The 20385-nt window shown below is 48.1% G+C and overlaps 2 protein-coding genes across 2 annotated transcripts; both read left to right on the top strand.

The window, feature by feature from the left end:
* Positions 1–4537: 4537 nt before the first annotated feature.
* Positions 4538–7139, top strand: LOC124677234 (sphingolipid delta(4)-desaturase DES1-like). Its single transcript, XM_047213230.1, has 2 exons — positions 4538–4705; positions 6094–7139. Exons 1-2 carry the CDS (start codon positions 4538–4540, stop codon positions 6913–6915), a joined length of 990 nt encoding a protein of 329 aa, XP_047069186.1. The 3' UTR covers positions 6916–7139.
* Positions 7140–19692: 12553 nt separating this feature from the next.
* On the top strand, positions 19693–20049 carry LOC124676904. Its single transcript, XM_047212916.1, has one exon. It carries the CDS (start codon positions 19758–19760, stop codon positions 19884–19886), a length of 129 nt encoding a protein of 42 aa, XP_047068872.1. The 5' UTR covers positions 19693–19757; the 3' UTR covers positions 19887–20049.
* The last annotated feature ends 336 nt before the right edge of the window (positions 20050–20385 follow it).

Here is a 20385-nt window from a genome sequence, read left to right as displayed (position 1 = left end):
TTGGGCCTTTTACGCAATAAACGGACATAATAAACGAACGCGGCACTGTGGCATCTTGTTAATAGGTTAGTCCAATAAATGCCATAATATGATATAAAGTGCATATAAAACATGTAGCTATTGGCATAAAACTAGCATGGAACATAGGAAATTATATATACGTTGGAGACGTATCAACTGGCACTTCGGTGCCGGCTTCCTACCGTGGGATTCGAACGCGGGGGGGGGGGGTGGAGGGAGGCCCCCTCGCCGCCTCCAAATAGCCGTCACCATCGTACACTAATCCGACGCACCGGGTGATCAGTCGATTGTAATGGAACAACATAACCAACACATGTCGCATCACCGACTGTTGGAGCCGCCACAATGTCACACGACCCACCGTAGCAACCTCTCCGTCATTGGGTCATGGCTACTGAAGACTCCTGAAGAATGCTGAGCTAGAATGACTGGGATACCTCTAAATGATTCCTGGCTCGGTGATGTGAGTCCTCCCTCCCCTCTTGCCCCTCTCCTACATCGGCGATGTGATTTCAGGTTTAGAGTTTCAACGATCTTGTCAATTTAGAGAAATCAACAATTGTGTTCATAGCTTAAAATTGTGCCAATTCTCATTGATGTGTTGTACCCCGACATGGACTATCTATGTGCCGGAGATGATTGGCGACTCGGCATGGATCAGCCTTGCCAATCCCGAGTCGGACCCGCATTGTCGTACGCACAAATTTTTGCTCGAGAAAGATCGTTGCTTTCGAAGGCACGAACACAAAACGCCGATTCTATGTGTGTTCGAGGAATATTGTAAGTAGTTGTTGATGACGTTGGGACTCCAAGTGCAGAGCGTTGTGTCAGCAGAGTATTTTCCCCACAAGGGTGACTCGAGGGTTTATATCGAACTCTCAGGGACCTAGACAAAGAGTATTCCCATCTCTCTTCTTCTAGCAATCCTGCAAGTAAAATAAAAGCCTCGTGTCCACAACTCCACCGTGTGATTGTCAAGCACAAGGTTTCGTGTAAGTAAATAAAAAACAAGTCAAAATAAAGCGAGTAAAACTAGATAAAATAAAGTAGCTAAGTAAAAACTGTAAATGGGGTGATTGTTTTTGGTGATTTGGATGCAAATAAGAAAAGTAAATATTTTTTTATTTTCGGATTTAAATAATGCTGCAAGTAGAAAACAAGATAAAAGCAAAATAAATATGTTTCTTATGATAAAAAGTGGACCGGGGTTTATGGGTTCACTTGACTATTCTCTCTTTTAAGTTTTAGTGGACAAATAGTAATTCATCAATGAGATATGAGGATGTAAAACAATAACATGAGTAACATAGCATTCATATAGGTATCACATCCTAACATAGAGATGATGCAACACATCTCTCTTATACTCCACAAGAATGGGAAAACTCCATGAAATCTTGTATTAAGAATTAACATAGTATAGCCATAGGTACTTTGACATGCTATTTGAATATCAAATATGCTACCTTGATCAAACAAGATTATCACTTTTGCCACGTGGCGAACATAGAACATGCACTCACTTTATCTCTAGTGACGTAGCAAAAGAAAAGACAAATCCATAATAAATCATGAATTTGTTATCACTATTTAATCACTAAAACCATGCTACTCCATCTAATACACACATCATCCCACACACGCTTTTACATAGATGTTGGATCAGAACAAATACTTAAGAACGGGGTACATAATATGCATCTATTAATACATCTTACACATAATACGATCAAATTTTATAGCACAATATCATAGAAACGGATCCACCACATAAGTATTACAAATATGGCCATAATCATGTGAGGCAGCTCATATGGCACTAATAACTATGAAGAACATGAGAGAAATAGATCAAGCTACTGCCACAAACCCGTAGTCTAGAGGTAGACTACTCTCGCTTGTTCATGGTGATGATCCTTAAGATGTTGGAGATCCCTCCGGCGGTGATCCCAGCTGAGTTTCCACCTCCAATCTTCTCTGTTGCAGCCTCTGTTTTCATGTTTCTGTCTTTCTGCAGCACTCTCCTCTCGAGAACTCTTCGGGGCCATATATATAGTGATTTTTATGTAAAAATACGTCGGTGGGCAAAAAGATCATGCGATTTGGACGGTCGACAGCCGAAAGAGCATATGTGACGCGTCCTACATGTTTGGGCGCGCCATCTGGTATATTTTGGGCCTCAGGCCCATCCATGTGTTCTTCCAGGTCCCAGGGTGCTTCTCCCGATGAAAAAATAACGCTCCAAAAATTTCAGGTCAATTTGACTCAGTATAAGTCTCTGAAAGAGAATAATACACATATATGATTTTCCTGTTCTGCAGAGTTATAAATCAAATAAAAGGGATTATTGGTAAATCCTCATAAATCAATGTAAAACATGGTATTATCATCATATATGTTGCTAGTATGTAGGAATTTAATATCATAAAGAACAAAGTTCATGTATGCATCTTACATGCATCAGTTGTGTGCTACATTATTTTTATTTAGTTGGGAGATAAAGAGCTCAAATTCTTTCAAAGTTCATATTTGTAGAATGGTATCAACTATGGGTTTGTGGGTTTGGCTGATCAACAAATGTCTTTTCCATGCCAACGTTTGCTGACCTCTTTGTGGGGAATGTATGCGTATATGGTTGAAGAGAAAAACCAATGTGGAAGAAAACCATTCCTATTTAATGAGGGATGTGAATCATTGGATGGTTGCTGCTGTAAAGCGTACGTTGGAGAAAAACTATGCAAATTGAACAAGGTATAGATTGAACGCCGAGTTGCACATAATGAAGAAGGGGAGATATTTGCTGCTAGAGAAGAAGTAGATATGTGAGGATAAAAAAAACTAAAAAAGGAGAAAAAGAAGTTGAAATACACCTTGTTTGATCTTCTAGAAGCTGGGATGCAAACAAGGATCAGTTGAAATCCATTAAATTTGTGACGAGCGAGATTTCTATATTGAGTGTGCTAAGAAAATAATTAATAGTAGTTGTAAAATATCTATGTGTGAGACTATGTGCTATGAAAACTATTCTGGGACAATCTTCATTGATATGTCAGACAAACCAAACACATTTGTGCATAATTCAAACAAAAAATACCATGCCAACAAGTGTTGCTAGCAAATTTAAGATGTGATGGCTCCGTTTGTTGTGTGTTAGTGATCTGATATTACTTTATGTGATAACTCACTAGAAACTGGGTTGTCAGCATACAGTAATGCCTCATCTCTTACTTTTTTTTTTGAGAAACACAGTACAAACGTAGACGGTCACATACACGTGCATACACTCACCCCTATGAAGGCACACATGCATACCTTACCCCTATGAGTATCCCCGGAAGACTGAGCTGGTGGATTGGATCTTGAAATTGACGAAGTCACCACAAGCGCCTCGCTGTCGACGGAAACATCGTCTCTCACTGAATGAATATTCCGCCTTTATGAGACACACAAATGTCAAACCTGGGTTTGAACTCTAGTGGGATAGGGGTACAACCATCCTCCTAGCCACCCAACCTCAGGTTGGTTCGCAATGCCTCATCTCTTACTAACACAATGCACATATGCATTGCATTTTACAATTGCGTCCATCAAAGGAAGACATCCCATTTCATTTGTTTAAATTATCAATTTTGAATTACAAATGTGTTTGGGGGCTCTTTTTGGGAGGATTCGCTGCGGGCAGCCTTACCCTAAACGGGCATTAGTTTATGCTAGCGCCCCGAAATGGCTCTTCCAGTGTAGTTGTCGGGCAATGTTTGGAGGTACCGGTGGAATGCTCTTAGAGGACGACATGACGCCATATTGGAGAACTTACGCGAGGACCGTAGACCATTTTAGGCGTCTTTGCATGCGGAAACTTGCTTTGCAACTCGGGCTACACATAGCTTGTTTTAAAAGCAAAATCAAAATCGATATTTCAAAGTTTTTAAAATATCCAAAAACAAATATGGCTATAGGTAAGTATGTATCCACAACCATGTAAAGTTTCAAGCTAAAACTCATTGTACACTGGGCTGCACAAAAAATAACAAACTATTAGAAGATTTTAAAATATGTACTGTTCACTATTTTTAGATTTCATTTTTATCATTTTTATAGACCAGAGCATATGGGTTTCGTACTGAAATTTTACACACTCGTGGTATATATCTCCAACTACATCTAGATTTATTTTCGAATTTTTTTAAAACCTTTAAAATATGATTTTCAAATAGAGCTATCGTCCTCTAAACCGCTGCCGATCGGGCCGGGACCACCTGCGCTCATGTCCAAATTACCCCAACATGGCCACTGACAGTGCGTGCCAACTCAAAAATCGCCTATTCAATCTCGTGTTGACGTATAGATACAGAAATTCGCCTGGACTCCCAGAAATAGCGAGCGCGCCGACCAACTCCATAGTCTGGGGTTCATCAATCAGTCCGGCGAGCAAACCACGCAATCCCCCCCCCCCAGCCACGCTCCGGCCGTCCCCGTCTCTTCCGCCATTGCCGGAATCTTAAGGGGAGGGGAAGCTATGGGGGCGACACGCGCGGGCGCCGACGAGAAGGAGGAAGGCGTGATGGCGACGGACTTCTTCTGGTCGTACACGGACGAGCCGCACGCGTCGCGCCGCCGGGAGATCCTGGCCAAGTACCCCCAGATCAAGGAGCTCTTCGGCCCGGATCCTCTCGCCTTCCTCAAGGTGCCGTGATCTGGTTCTCATTCTCCTTTTTATACCGTTGTTTATTCTCCTTTTAGATCCTCCAACTCGAAGTTGAGATATTTCGTGCATTGAGTTCTTTGATTGCTGGCGGCCGTCTTATTTTAAGTGTACTGCTGTCAAGCAATTAGATTCGTAAGGTTGACCTTTGATTGCAGTGACATGTTTGAACTTTGTCAAAATAAAATAAAATTGTAACTACTACCCTTTTAAGTTTTTACTTGAAGAAACTGGTTATTTGCCACCCCAGTCGATGCATCTCAAGTGGTTACACTTTTATTGTAGGAGCAATCAAATTCATGCTGTGTAGCTTCACATGATGCATCATATATGCTGCTATAGTCCTATACCTGCTTTTTTTTAGTGTGCACTGAATTGGATTGTTACCCGGTGCAGTTTCCTACTTCCTTCTTTAGTTTAGGGCCTTTTGTACACGGAGTAGCATTTTGTTTGGACGCAGTTTAATGAAAACGTTCCTGAACTTGAGAAAAGCTTGTTTGTTACATGTCCTCATCTAGATCATGGATCATGAGGGCCACATCCAGTTCCGTATTGATGTTGCTCTTTTTAATTCCAAGTTTATGAGTTTAAGCAGACGAAAATTTATGCTTCTTATTGATTGCGATCTGGCAATTTCCTATACTGAATTAAGACAGCTACAAACTTGGGCATTATGGTGGGAAGGAGAAAATCATCACTAAGAACAGTAACAATTAGGAGTTCCATCTATTGAATTGTTTTGACCATCCATACCGAGCACAATAGTCTCCTAACTTTTAATGTTACAGTAGTCTGATTTGCTATCACAATCTGGCAGTCTGTTTCTCTGAGTTCTGCACAATCTTTCTTGCAGGTACTGAATCCATTCTGGCCATGCTTTTCATGCCTGAAATGGTTAGACTGTTCTGCACGACTGCTCCTCTGCACCAACTAGATACTTTTTCTATGTCTTTGCCACTATGAGACTTCGGCTTCATATGCAAAATTTGTGCCTTCTTTTCCTGTGACCAACACTTACTACATTGGTCTTTGAACTTCTCAATTTGCAGTGCACCTTGGCATGGCATGCTGGCAAGCTGAAAAGACCAAATAGTCTCATGCTAAACTTAGATCCCATGACCCATATAGGGAATATAGTAAACTCATCATCCTGTCTTCGGACTGTATTTTTATGGGCTTGTTTTTGGTTTGTTGGATGCTGTTGTTCGTAATTGCATAACTAGTGATTTGATCCCGTTGGAATTCACTGGAGAATCTGAATATGGAAAACTTCTCCATCATGTTTCTGTGTGAAAATAACACCTTAATAACAGCATACTTTCTATTTTGTTATCGCTCTATTTTTACATCCATCTCAACTTTGGTTGCAGATTGCTGCTGTTGTTTCACTTCAGCTATGGACCGCCACGCTTCTGCGCGACGCTAGCTGGTTGAAGATGGTGACAATTGCTTACTTCTTTGGTTCCTTTCTGAATCACAATCTCTTCCTCGCAATCCACGAACTCAGCCACAACCTTGCGTTCACAACACCATCTCTAAATCGCTGGCTAGGTATCTTTGCAAACCTCCCAATCGGTGTCCCAATGTCGGTAACATTCCAAAAATACCACCTGGAACACCATCGCTTCCAAGGCGTGGATGGAATCGACATGGACATCCCCAGCCAAACAGAGGCACATGTAGTCAAGAACACCATTAGCAAATCCGTGTGGGTCGTGCTCCAGCTCTTCTTCTACGCGCTTAGGCCGCTCTTCCTGAAGCCGAAGCCTCCAGGATTGTGGGAGTTCACCAACCTCACCATCCAGCTCGCGCTTGACGCCACCATGGTGTACCTCTATGGCTGGAAATCGCTCGCCTACCTCATCCTGTCGACGTTCCTCGGCGGCGGCATGCACCCAATGGCCGGCCACTTCATCTCGGAGCACTACGTGTTCAGCCCGGAGCAGGAGACCTACTCGTACTACGGGCCTCTGAACCTGATGACGTGGCACGTCGGATACCACAACGAGCACCACGATTTCCCCAGGATCCCAGGCACCAAGCTTCACAAGGTGAAGGAGATCGCGCCTGAGTACTACAACAGCCTGAAATCTTACAGGTCCTGGAGCCAGGTGATATACATGTACGTGATGGACCAGACGGTCGGGCCTTTCAGCCGGATGAAGAGGAAGGCGCCCAAGAAAGACACTTAGGAGAACTTCTACCTGTAGTTTAGTTTTTTGCCAGAGATAGCTGTTTCAGATTATGTTTTGCCTGGGCGTTCGGCTACTGTCTCACTGAGTGGTTAAGTTGAAGGCATTTGGTTTGTATGCTTACGAACCGGCACCTGTACCAACTTGTAGGATTGATCATATGTGTACTATGCTGTGTAATTTCCACTGTGGACACTCAGAATTCATACATATGTTGAGTAGAAATTTATCCATTTACTTTCGCAGTCCCTGATTGTATTTTCCTGCCTCTTTTAGGGCGTGTTTGGTTGCTTTGGTTGCTTGTTTCATTGATCTAGTGGGCCAAAAACAACGGTCGTTTGGTTGCCGATGAAAAATGCTTCCTTGCATCACACCCTTCTTAAAGTAGCCAACCTCTTCTTGTGCTTGATGGGGAAATGCTGCACGGAACTCGTGCGGGGGTGAGATGGCGGAGAAATTGGGTCACCGCCTATTTACATTGCACCGTCTCACCACCATTTCCCCCATTTGAGTTATAAGCGATGCTATCTACTCTAGTCGGTGGAGCTTTGCCGTGTGAAGTCTTGTTCCTCCGCTTCACCGAGATGTCGTCTTCGTCGTCCGATGGTCACATCGATATGAGTAACATCCAACCGTTCTTCTTGTATCGGCTTGACAATACTGCATCGTTCTTCTTCACAATGCTTGTCTGAATGTTACATGTGGTGGCTTTGTTAGCAGTTTGTTAGCATGTTAGAAGTGGTGACTTGTTGCTTAGCGTGAGTGACAATTGTAAGTTCATGCTTACCATCATTCTTCTACTCTAGTTTTTCGATTTGTTATGTAGGAGAAGGATAACTCAACCCGATATGTTAGCAAACTCAGTGTTGTCGATTCGATATGTGCTGATGCTTGACGATAGGTACTGCCCAGTTGGAAAGAAGATCATGATCTGCCCACCACCTTCGTCCTCAATAGAGGGTGTGTCAATTTATCAAGAAGTGAGTCTCGATGGATCGAGCCGAAGGTTCTCAACCTCAAAAGGTTTAAGGATTTCCGCTGGGAGGTGGAGGAGACTGCAACAATTATGATGGACGACGAGCTCTTCTTTCAACACATCAAGGTTAATTTGCACCTTTTCTAGGACATTGGAATTATCAACAAGCCCACTGAAAAGGATGCTGAGATGAAGTTCATCTACGCTAGTCGTATACCCACAATGCTCATCTCTCCAACTGTGATACACTGTGCTCTTAGCCAGCTCATGGAACGCAAAGCACAGGCTAGTAAGTATCTTGCGATGACTCCTGACCACAGGATGAGTTGGTTTACGACCTTCCTGAGGAAGCATTACCTATGAGGAGGCGGCTTATAAGTGGTGTTGGTGGTGGTGTTGGCGGTGATGATGTATATTTTAGAGTAGTTAGGCTTGATGAAAACTGATGTCATGTATAATTTACGAGGTGGTATTTACTGACCCTCGGTTGATGAACGCGTGTTGTATCATGATCAGTTGTTCCTGAACTCGTGATGCATCACTACCATCGTGATTGTTTAGATTGCCCGCTGCTACTATATTAGTTGTTTCTTCAATTGTAATTATCCGAAACACATTTTGTTGTCTATGCTGGTGAGCTCACCACATAGCCCGGAAGGTAACGCTATCTGCATGTAACAAAGCGGCTGGCATTTAGTCGAAATGCAAATTCCAGGCAACCAAACATTTGAGGCTTGGCTTCTGCCATGATGCAGAGAAAAAAAAATGTTAGCAACCAACCCAGTAACAGAACATGAACTTGGTGTTTTACGGTCCACGTAGCTTGGCCAGAGCCAGGTTCCCATGGGCCTGTTTGGTAGCGTGGACTCGATTTGGGGCGCAGGGAGATGTGAGTACCTGTTGCGGTCAAAACCCACCGGCGGGCAGCGACGGGCAACACAGTAGAGCCGGGAACAACTTAGGGCTGCGGCTGGCCCTGGTCCCTCCGAGCGACGGCCCGCAAAGCCTCTGGTACACACGTCCGATGCTGATGCAAGGGCGTGCCACCCGACCTATACCCGGTCGGGAAGGTGATGGAGATGCCTCGCTTAGTTTCTCGCATGGCATACACGTAAACATTAAATACGAGCCTCGATCGGCTCTCAGGTTATCCTGTGAATCGGCTCAAGGAGCCGATCCACCCATGATTCGTACGAGGTGCACGAATATATGGTGGTCCTGCTTGATCAAGATAAAGCTAAAACGATCTACGACGATTTAGGGTTTTCACCGCATAATCGGATCATCCTACTCACAATTGGGCCTCGCGGCCACGCACGGTGATCGTAAGCCGATCCTAGATAGGGCCTAAAAACCAACACGAGGTTGATCCCCGGAACATCCTGTCTAGGACTAGCAAACGACACCCTACGTGCCGCCGGATCCTCCAACCCTTTGTAAGGCCTAACTATTGCGAGATATTAAACTAATCCTTGAAGAACAAGGAGCAACCGTAACGGATCGGATCTACTAAATAATGATCAAGCGGGGTGCCGCCCCTACACCTAAGATAGGTGTAAGGGCGGCTAGATATGCAAGGGTTGCACTACGATAGCATGTTATACGAAGAACTATGCTAACCCTAACACATCTATGATAACTACGTTGCTCGCCATCAAAAAGGCTTCAGTACGAGCAACGCATGAACAACATAAAGCTTATGCTGCCTAGATCGCAAGATGCGATCTAGGCAACATGATGCTTACCGGTAGAAACCCTCGAGACGAAGGAGTTGGCGATGCGCCGAGATTGATTTGTTGGTTGAACGTTGGTTGTTGTTTATTCTATAAACCCTAGATACATATTTATAGTCCAGGGGACTTTCTAATTTAGGCGTGCACCTAACCGTGCACGGGTAAAACTCTATCTAAGATGCAATCTACTATAATTAAAGATACACGGGCAATCTAGCCCAAACTCTTCGTGCAAGGCCGCTTCAGAGATCTTCCACGTGTAATCTTCCAAGCCCATCTCCCTTACGGCCCACCTCCTGATTTAGCCAAAATCTGGTGATAACACATGCCCCCCTGGTTTTGGCAATGATAATTTCAAAACCACTCTGTTTTTCCTTCGAAGGGTCATGTCGTGGCGGAAGCGGCACTGTCGCAGTATTCTTCATCATGATAACCTGCCTTCTCAACTTCTCTGCACGATTTGACAATTTTGGCTCCATCCCCTCGGAAACTGCTTGAGCAATAAATTTCCACTAGGCTCCTTATTATTTAACCGTGCCGATTGATTAGCCCACTTCATCCCCTTCCTCTGTTCCAGCTATCGGCACCAAAAAACCCTCTTCCCCTGTAGCAATGTCTTCCTCTTCCTCTGTCTCCTCCGACCTCTCCCTCCAATCTTTCTCTTCGAGCGAGCCGGAGTGGAACTCCGATCACGCGCCAGAGGGCGACCTGCCTCTGACCGATGGGGAAGAGGACCTCAAGTTCCTCATCGATGGGGAGCTGATAAGCGACAGTGAAGACGACCTCCATCCCTGGGCGAAACCCACCTCCCCCGACGGGAAGGGGGAAGAAGTAGAGGAAGAAGAAGAAAAAGAGGAGGGCGGCCCCTCTTCCCCCGCTAAGCTTCGCCGACCAAGCGATTCCGCGCTTGGGCGGACAGCGAAGACGATGATGATGACGAGGAGGAAGAGGAGGAGGATTCATCCTCCTCCTCCATCGGGTATCCGCCGACCAAGCGCTTCCGCTCCTGGGCGGACAGCGAGGACGATGATGATGACGAGGAAGACGAAGCTCCGGCCAAGGGCTGGGGTAGCAGCGACGAGGAGCTTCCTGGGAGCAGCGCCGACGACATCGACGACGGCGACGATGAGGACAGCGACGACTAGTAGAGTAGGACTAGTAGTAGCAGTGCACTAGGCACCAGATCCTTCTTTTGAGAACCATCGGCTCTTTCTTGTAAAGCCGCTCCTTCGAATTAATGAAAATTGTTCTTTCAATTCATCTTTCAATTAATCCAATTTCACTCCTTCCGCTTGCCACACCAAGACCGATAGCAACGTATCGGATTCCTTTTCCTTTAGACGCCCATGAAGCCGGACTCAAATATCGATTAGACCATCAATCAAGCACTTCCCAAATTCAGACTGCGATTTGACCTCTGACCATAAATTTTCGCAATCCCATAGCCGATGACTATTCATCGGCTATTTTGAGAATCCAGTCCCTTTCCTTTCTTGCAGCAGCAGGACGGTCCAAAACCTGTGAAAGTCGACGGCCTCCTTTTCTGGCTTCTCTTCGTAACTTTAGCAGTCTTCCTCTGCAACACCTCACTGCTTTCAGAGAAGACCACGATGCAAGGTCAGCCGATGCAACTCCAATCGGCTCCCCAAACAGAGCATCTACCAAGTTAGCTGCCCCCCGAGCCTTAATCAAGGCGAGAATACCGGCGAGGACACAAGGATGCACAGGTCATTGATCAGCTTTCTTCCACTGGACGCCGATGTTGTAGATGAAACACCAAACTGAAAACCATCTTGGCGAAAATCTGGGCCTTGAGCTCATAACTGGTAGGTCTTGTATAACTGTACTAGAGTCGATGGCTGCGCATCGGCTTCGTTTCTTAGTTCTAAAGTCGATGCCCTTGCATCGGCTGTGTCATGTAAATTTTTTTTTTTACTGGCCGATTTTTTCCTATCGGCCCCAATGTTTCACTGCACACGTGATTACACATGTTTATCTGCACATGTTCATCTGACACATGTTCATCTGACTATATGCCCCCCGAGCCGAATCTGCCAGGTGACTGCAGATATCGGCTTTGTGGTTAGCCAAGGCACTGTACTTGCACGTCGGCTCCGCGAGGATTCGTGTTGACTTTCATCCGCCGACGTGACCGCCGCCCAGTAGATCGATGTTGAACACAAGCAGAACATGTGGTGAAGATAATTTTGGCCGATTGCTGGAATCGGCCTCCATATCGATTGAAGCGCTGACTGAAGGTTCTGCAATGCCCCTTCATAGATTTTTGGGGCCAATCACAAGGATCAGCCTCGCCACCTTTGCTCATTGCTGTGTTTCAGCTACATGGTCAGGCCAGTGGATAAAACCAGCTTAACCCTTCCCTTCGTCACGTCGATGCGCTCGCAGTCGTCCAAATTGATACCTGAGAGTGGCTCTTGGCCTGCTGCTTCCCACGCGTTCATGCCAGCCGTCGAAATCTCGGCTGAGTCATCGGCCTGGACGACCTCTACCTCATCTCCATCCCACTGTATTATGCATTGGTGCATCGTGGAGGGAATGCAACAGTTGGCGTGGATCCAATCTCTTCCTAGCAGAACAGCATAGGTGCTCTTGCTATCGACGATGAAGAACGTCGTAGGGATAGTTTTCCTTCCTACAGTCAGATCCACGTTCAGGACACCTTGTGCGTCAGATGCTTGGCCGTTGAAATCACTTAATGTCACGTTGGTCTTGATCAGATCCGAGCTAGAGCGTCCCAGCCGACGTAGCATAGAGTATGGCATGATGTTGACTGCCGCTCCGGTGTCCACCAGCATCTTATTGACAGGCCTCCCATCGATGTAACCTCGCAAGTACAGGGCCTTCAGATGTCTATAGCTTCTTTCTCGTGGCTTCTCAAAAATAACCGGCCGTGGGCCGCAGTCAAGTTGTGCCACAGGTGCCTCGTCTAATCCCGGAGCACTGAACTCCGAAGGAAGGATGAACACCATGTTTGTGCCAGCCGATGTTTCGTCATCGGCCTTCCTCTGCTTGGGGCGCCACTCCATTTTCCGTGGACGACCCTCTTCATCCAAGGTTCGCTGAACTTTCGCAGCCAGATCAGGTCGTGCCTTACTCAGCGTATGCAAGTATAACCTTTCGGCTTCCTCCAGGCCGCGCAATCGCTGAACCCTGCGCTTTTGTGACCGGCTGAGCCCATCAGGGCACCACCTTGGCCGGTGGTACCTGTCTTCTTCTTCTTCTTGTCCCTCGTCTTCTGAATCCTCGAGATCTTCCAGCCGAGGGGACTCAGCGCGTTTGCTTTGTGGTGGGAGAGGCCCTAGGCGCTTGAACACGGACACGTTGGCTACCTCCTTCTTCTTCTGGTTGCATTCTGGGCAATTGCCGATTGTGGGCAATCGGCTCATTCCCGAATCCCGGCAGGTGTCCGAAGAAGGGGCAGTCCCGGTGCCTATCGTTGTCGTCTTGCTCCCTTGATTTTCCTTTGGCACGGCGCTCGTACTCCTCCTCATCGCGATCGTGCCGACGATGTCTTCTGGCTTCTCTAGCCGGACGATCTCTTTCATCATCATCGCCGGATCGTCGGCGTTGGTCATACCGACTCACATACTTGTTGAGGAGGTGATCGGAGAGGGGTCGCCGATATCTTATGTTCTTCGCTTCTCCCTCTGTGACGTAGCGCTTGCCATCATGACGGAGCCGATCGCGTGGAGCGGCCTCCTCTGTGTCCTTGCTACGAGAGCAGCTGCCCTCGTCTCCATCCTTGCCAGCGTGGTGTCCTGCCATGTTGATGCTGAACGAGAATCCTGGCTGGCAACCTTCAGGGTAAGTGCATTCCACCATGTTAACGGCGGGGAAGGGTTGGGTGTCGACCTTCATGGCGTACTGGTTGAAAATCAGACGTCCTTGTTCTATCGCCATTTGGATCTGCCGACGCCACACCCTGCGGTCGTTGGTGGCATGGGAGAACGAGTTATGCCATTTGCGGTATGGCTTTCCGTTCAGCTCTCGTACCGTGGGGAATTTGAGACCTTCGGGAATCGTCAATCGCTTCTCCTTGAGCGGGAGGTCGAAGATTTGCTCGGCTTTGGTCACGTCAAAATCAAATCCCCCGGGCGGGCCCGGTGGCTTTACCCATTTGCGGGACACGGGGGTTGCCCCCGAGTCCATTCAGCCACTCGCTACCTCTTGATCTCCCGCGAAACTTCGTCTTCCTCTCGCCTCGACCGGGACTACCGCACGCTTGAATTTGTCCCGGTACGAGTCCGGTGGCGCTGTTCATATGCCGACGGTTTCGAACCATGTGCGCCAGTGAGGGGTAGTCTGCTTGGGAGGCCATGTCCTTGAGCGGTGTTGCGAGGCCCGCCACTGCCAACTCGACTGCTTCCTTTTCAGTCACACGAACCGAATAACATCGGTTCCTAAGATTCCTGAAGCGCGGGATGTATTCTGTCACAGTTTCTCCACGCTTCTGACGCATTTGTGCTAGATCGGCAAGGTCAGACTCGGAAGCCTCTGAATGGTACTGCATATGGAACTGTTCTTCCAACTGCTTCCAAGTCCGGATTGAGTCTGGTGGCAACGAGGTGTACCACCCGAAAGCCGATCCCGTGAGGGACTGTGAGAAGAACCTCACGCGTAGTGGATCCGACACTGAGGCCGTTCCTAGCTGTGCCAAATATCGGCTCACATGCTCGATGGAGCTGGAGCCATCTGATCCGCTGAATTTGGAGAAATCAGGGAGCCGATATTTGGGTGGTAACGGGATCATCTCGTACTCATCGGGGTACGGCTTGGAATAGCCGATTGCCCTCCTTTTCGGCACCATGCCGAACCGGTCTCTCGTATGGTACTCGATCCGATTCGGCCGTGCCGGCCGCAGGAGTTGAACTCCGAAGATTCGCCGGGGTGGCGTACTTAGCCAGCCATGCTTGCTTTTCCAGCTCCGAGCCAACTGCAGGAGCTGAGCTCTGGAGGTTCGTCGGGGTGGCGTACTTAGTTAGCCACGTCTGCTTCTCGAGATCTGTCGCTGACGTTCCTCCTGTTTTCCCAGAAGTCCCTGATGTTGTGGCCTGGTTCGTGAGCGCCCAGTTACCGCAATCTGGCACATACGTGCACATGTACCCGTGAGGGATCTCCTTAGGCGCCTCATGCAAGAACTGGCAGTCACTAGGGTCACCACCGATCTTGTAGACGACGAATGCCGGTGAAGTCGGCACTTCTGGTGCTGCCAACGCAAATGGCAGCGGTGGACGGGACTGGAGTGGCAACTCTCCTTGATGCGTCCCGAGAGCTGGTCCTGACGGCGAGTATCGGTGCCTCATGATCTCCTGGATCACCCGAAGAGCGACACGCTCCAACGTGTTTACCGGGTTCTCGAGTGGCGGTGTAGCGAGTGAGCCACCAAGTAGTTGATCTCCCGCCGCGGGGACCTAGTGCGTTCTTCCGACGGGCGCAGAGGTCTATCCCATCGAGTGCACCATCAGCGAGAACCCCTTCCACCTGATGCCATGTGAACGGGTTCTGTGAAAAGAGCCGATGAGGTCGGCTTCGAGGATGGCTTTGACCTCGCCATACTTCTTCTTGAGCTCGTCGGTCAGATCCTCGTACGTGACTGGAGTGCCGTCCGCCATCTCAGATGTAGATGGCGATGTGGTTGATGTCGAAGCTTGTCCCACCGGGCGTGCCAGAATGTGTTGCGGTCAAAACCCACCGGCGGACAGCGACGGGCAACACAAGAGAGCCGGGAACAACTTAGGGCTGCGGCTGGCCCCGGTCCCTCCGAGCGACGGCCCGCAAAGCCTCCGGTACACACGTCCGATGCCGATGCAGGGCGTGCCACCCGACCTATACCCGGTCGGGAAGGTGATGGAGATGCCTCGCTTAGTTTCCTGCATGGCATACACGTAAACATTAAATACGAGCCTCGATCGGCTCTCGAGTTATCCCGTGAATCGGCTCAAGGAGCCGATCCACCCATGATTCGTACGAGGTGCACGAATATATGGTGGTCCCGCTTGATCAAGATAAAGCTAAAACGATCTACGACGATTTAGGGTTTTCACCGCATAATCGGATCATCCTACTCACGATTGGGCCTCGCGGCCACGCACGGTGATCGTAAGCCGATCCTAGATAGGGCCTAAAAACCAACACGAGGTTGATCCCCGGAACATCCCGTCTAGGACTAGCAAACGACACCCTACGTGCCGCTGGATCCTCCAACCCTTTGTAAGGCCTAACTATTGCAGATATTAAACTAATCCTTGAAGAACAAGAAGCAACCGTAACGGATCGGATCTACTAAATAATGATCAAGCGGGGTGCCGCCCCTACACCTAAGATAGGTGTAAGGGCGGCTAGATATGCAAGGGTTGCACTACGATAGCATGTTATACGAAGAACTATGCTAACCCTAACACATCTATGATAACTACGTTGCTCGCCATCAAAAAGGCTTCGATACGAGCAACGCATGAACAACATAAAGCTTATGCTGCCTAGATCGCAAGATGCGATCTAGGCGACATGATGCTTACCGGTAGAAACCCTCGAGACGAAGGAGTTGGCGATGCGCCGAGATTGATTTGTTGGTTGAACGTTGGTTGTTGTTTATTCCATAAACCCTAGATACATATTTATAGTCCAGGGGACTTTCTAATTTAGGCGTGCACCTAACCGTGCACGGGTAAAACTCTATCTAAGATGCAATCTACTATAATTAAAGATACACGGGCAATCTAGCCCAAACTCTTCGTGCAAGGCCGCTTCAGAGATCTTCCACGTGTAATCTTCCAAGCCCATCTCCCTTACGGCCCACCTCCTGATTTAGCCAAAATCTGGTGATAACAGTACCTGTGTGTTGCAAATGGTCCATGGGCCATAAAAGACGTGTTGTTTGGTTGCTCGCGAAGATATTTTCTGCACCAGAGAGGGAAGCCAGCTCCTATTGCTTGGGTGCCTGCACAGACGTTTTTTTACTCTAGTCGTGCATTACATCTTATTTGGTTGCAGACATGAGCGTGCTGGGGTAACCTCTTCCCTTTGAGTGGTGAGATTACCTAGTACTGCCACCAAATAACAACACATTCAGCTACATCCAGTTTATTAAAAGTTGCTGGTAATACACAACAAGTAGTTACCCTACTTGGCGATGCATCATGAGTAAAGCAACTATATTTCATGATGGATCACAGGTTCATCACACAAGGGGTTGGTATATACCACCTCAAACAAGTTCATCATTACAGGCCGGTGATCAGGCTCAAGCAAGTCCTAGCTAATGGAAGCACTAAGCAGGAAACTGGTTGCGTAGCCAGGTCCTAAGCCAGGTCGCCCTCTCCAATGGCTAGAGCTGATGGTACTCGGCATACTCTTCTTCGTTGTCTGCAATGGAGTTGATTGCCCTGGCCAGCCAAGTTAGGTTGGTACAGCTGCGCCTTGCAGACAAACCGAGACATGAAGATCATCTTCATCTGAGCATAGTTCGTGATCGGGGTCCCGACGTACTCACGATGCCTTGGGTAGTGCTGAATCCAAAAGAAACAAGTGGTAGTGCGGATGACAATGACATACTTTCATATGCATGAACGAATTCAATGAAGCTTACTACCTTAATGTACTCATGCATCCTCTCTTCATTAGCAACATAGAAGCAACAACTATCTTCGCTCCGGTCGAGGGTGCAATCGGATTTGATCTTGCTTATGACGCTCCACTTGGTCCTCCACTTTCTGATGTGGTTGTAGATCTAAAGAGTGCTCACATGTATGCCAACGAATGCAAAAACATCAGCATATACTTTCTTCATGTGCGCCTCTTTGAATCCAAGGTTAAAACAGATGTCGCTATGGATGAGCTCAACCAACCAGTTCATCACAAACTCTAAAATCTTAGGTTGCCAAACCATGAAACTTATGTTTGCAAACAGACAACGATGAAAATTGACAGTTGAAGCAGAAAGATTAGGGGAGCCCAATGGTATGATCGTCTACGACAAATATCAGAAGAATGTAGCTAATCGTTAGCACATCAATAAACTACCACTACCACATCCACAATCTTAAGCATTAGCACATCAATAAACAAGAACTACCATATCCTTGAGCATTAGCACATCAATGAACTACCACTACCACATCAATGAACTACCAAAAAAGAAAGAGCGGTCTTACAGTCAGAGGAGCCACATGCAGCACCGATGTCGGGAAAGCAGGGGACCCTAGCGAAGATGCAGGCAACACAACCATCCCCGTGGAAGAGTCAGATGCAACGGCGACAACCGTCTCCGTGGTAGATTCAGGAAGCAACCTTGACAATCGTTCCCGTGGAAGATTCAGATGCAACGGCGATAACCGTCCCCGTGGTAGATTCAGAAGCAACCTTGACAACCGTCCCTGTAGTAGAGTCAGATACAACCATGACCGGTGACGAATGAATGGCCTACAATAGATTCTATCAGATCCCCTATGTGTACCCAAAAGATCTAGATCTAGATCTAAGGCTCGGTGCTAAAACTTACAAAACCGAAGTGATCGACGCAGAGGAAGAAGACGACAAGCCGCGGCTAGTAGCCGCTGCCACAACCAACGCGCCGCCGCCAGCCTCGCCGACCGTGTGGGTGAGGAAGAGCCGACCATGTCGCTAGATTAGGAAGGGTGGATGAGGTCGAAATGAGGGGGGGGATTAGGATTTGGTGGTGAGAGAGCCACCTATGTATACGGTGGCGAAATTTGGAGCGTGGTGACGGACTTCATCCTGCCGATTTTTCGCCGTTCAGCGCGAGCTCGCGCCATCTCCCCTCGGTGGCTCTGCGGGAACGCAGCGTTGTCGATTTGTGCGGAGACAAGGGTGGCTCGCTGGAAACGGCCGATCCGAGGTTCCTCCAGGACATATGACCCGAGGATGCTTTAAAAACCGTGCAGTACGACACCGCGGAGGAGCCCAGAAAATCAAATGAACCAAAAAATTACACCCCTGCGAGCCAAGACTACCAAACGGCCCCATACGTCTAAAACCAATGGCTTCCGCTACAAGTGCTCTGGAAAGCCTGGCTCGCTGTCGCGTGCCACAGCGGACGACGTGGAGTTGCTCCTACAAGTACAACGCCGGCTGCTGGTGGCTACTGACCAAATGCGTGGGCGCTGAGCACTGAACCCATCGTTTTCTTATCCTTTCCGTCGAGGTTACTGACTTACTGACGTGGGCAGCACTCGTCTATACTCTATAGCGGATCAGTGGCCTGGTCGTTTGCTACAGCCTTGCCGATGCCGAGGGGTCGGCCCGCCCAGGTTGTCGCCGCCCGTGCCGTAGCGCGCGCCGCTACTATCCCCTTGTTTGGACGCTATCTCACAGCTGCCGGTGCGGTGGCATGACCGTGTGATTGCACTCATAGCGGCTAGCAGGGTTTGATCATGGATAATGACAAATGGAGAGTTTGGAGCAACTATCGCTAATCTGCTGGTTGTCTGCGGGCGCAGCTACTCTCCTTTAGAAAACAGCGTGCGGAGCCAGTACAACGATCCAGGTCAAAGTCAGGCGCCCAACTACCCAAACCGATGGTTTGTCTTTCTCGCCGAAAAAACAACACAAACAATCTTCGGGGAAAAGATCTCAGCCAATGCCGGAGCACACATGGACATGGACCAGATCTAGCCAAAGTTTCCATGGCCACCCTCGTTGTACGCGCTTCCTTTTAATGGAAACAACGAAACCTACCCGAGTACCAGAGGGCATTGCCTGACAGCTGGACCAAATGAACTTCACAACGAAGCAAACCGGAAACACTCCCTGACAGGCGGACCCCATGAGCTACACCCATGCGTCAGGGCCACATGTCACAATGCGGTGCCCCCTCCAGCACTCTACAGCTCCTGGACCTATCTGTCGGTGACTTGTCGTTCAAACTTCTCCGAGCCTCCTTGGACGCCAACGCACGTACACCACACCTCGAGCTTTACAGCTCAGCTGCTGGTTTTTTTTTTTTTGGTCCACACGCATACACGCTGGCTGGCTGGCTATATATCCTGGTCCTAGTCCTAGCCCACCACACCACCATCCTCCCCCTCCAGCCGCACCACAAGTCGCCAGTCAGCATCGTCTTCCTTCGCCCGATCAGGAAGAGAAGAAAAGAGATGGGAGGGTTCGAGCGGCAGGTGAAGCAGCGGACCATGGAGGTGAAGGTGGCCGTGCTCAAGGGCGTCAAGGTCGTCGGCGACTTCGGCAAGAAGACGTGGAGGAAGGTCAAGACCATCAAGCGCTGATCCGTCCATGATTCATCCCATCCCATCCGATCGATCAATCGAGCCGTGTGTCTTGATCCGTATGCTAGATAGATAGGCTTGCATGATTTTCTTCGGCGGTGCTTGTAATATTGGTTTTGTTGGATCTGTTTGAAGTGCCTTCTCGCCTGTTGGTTTGGTTTGACTCTGTGTATATCATTATCTTTACTTGATTTAACTCTGCAATCCGTGTGCGTGCTAGAGCTGTTTCACTCTGGTTCTTGTCTTTCTTCCGTAGTAGGCGGATCGCTGATTGATCTGCTGGTCTCTTCTCGCCTAACATGCAGCTAACTGTTTCCAGCTCTTCTGAAAAGTTCAAGCGGTCTTCAAGGAGACCTGTATGCGTATCTGGGATTTGGCTTTCTATAGGTGCTGAAAAGTTCCCCCTAGGTTTATCAATCGCTCCACAAATCTACTCCGATACCTTTACCAGTGATTTGATAATTGTGAATTGTTGCTCTCATGGAAGTACCTCACATGT

Source organism: Lolium rigidum, chromosome 7, assembly GCF_022539505.1.
Source record: "Lolium rigidum isolate FL_2022 chromosome 7, APGP_CSIRO_Lrig_0.1, whole genome shotgun sequence".
In the NCBI taxonomy this organism is placed as follows: domain Eukaryota; kingdom Viridiplantae; phylum Streptophyta; class Magnoliopsida; order Poales; family Poaceae; genus Lolium; species Lolium rigidum.
Note: the sequence above shows the minus strand (reverse complement) of the source record. Positions and strands in the feature narration are given on the sequence as shown.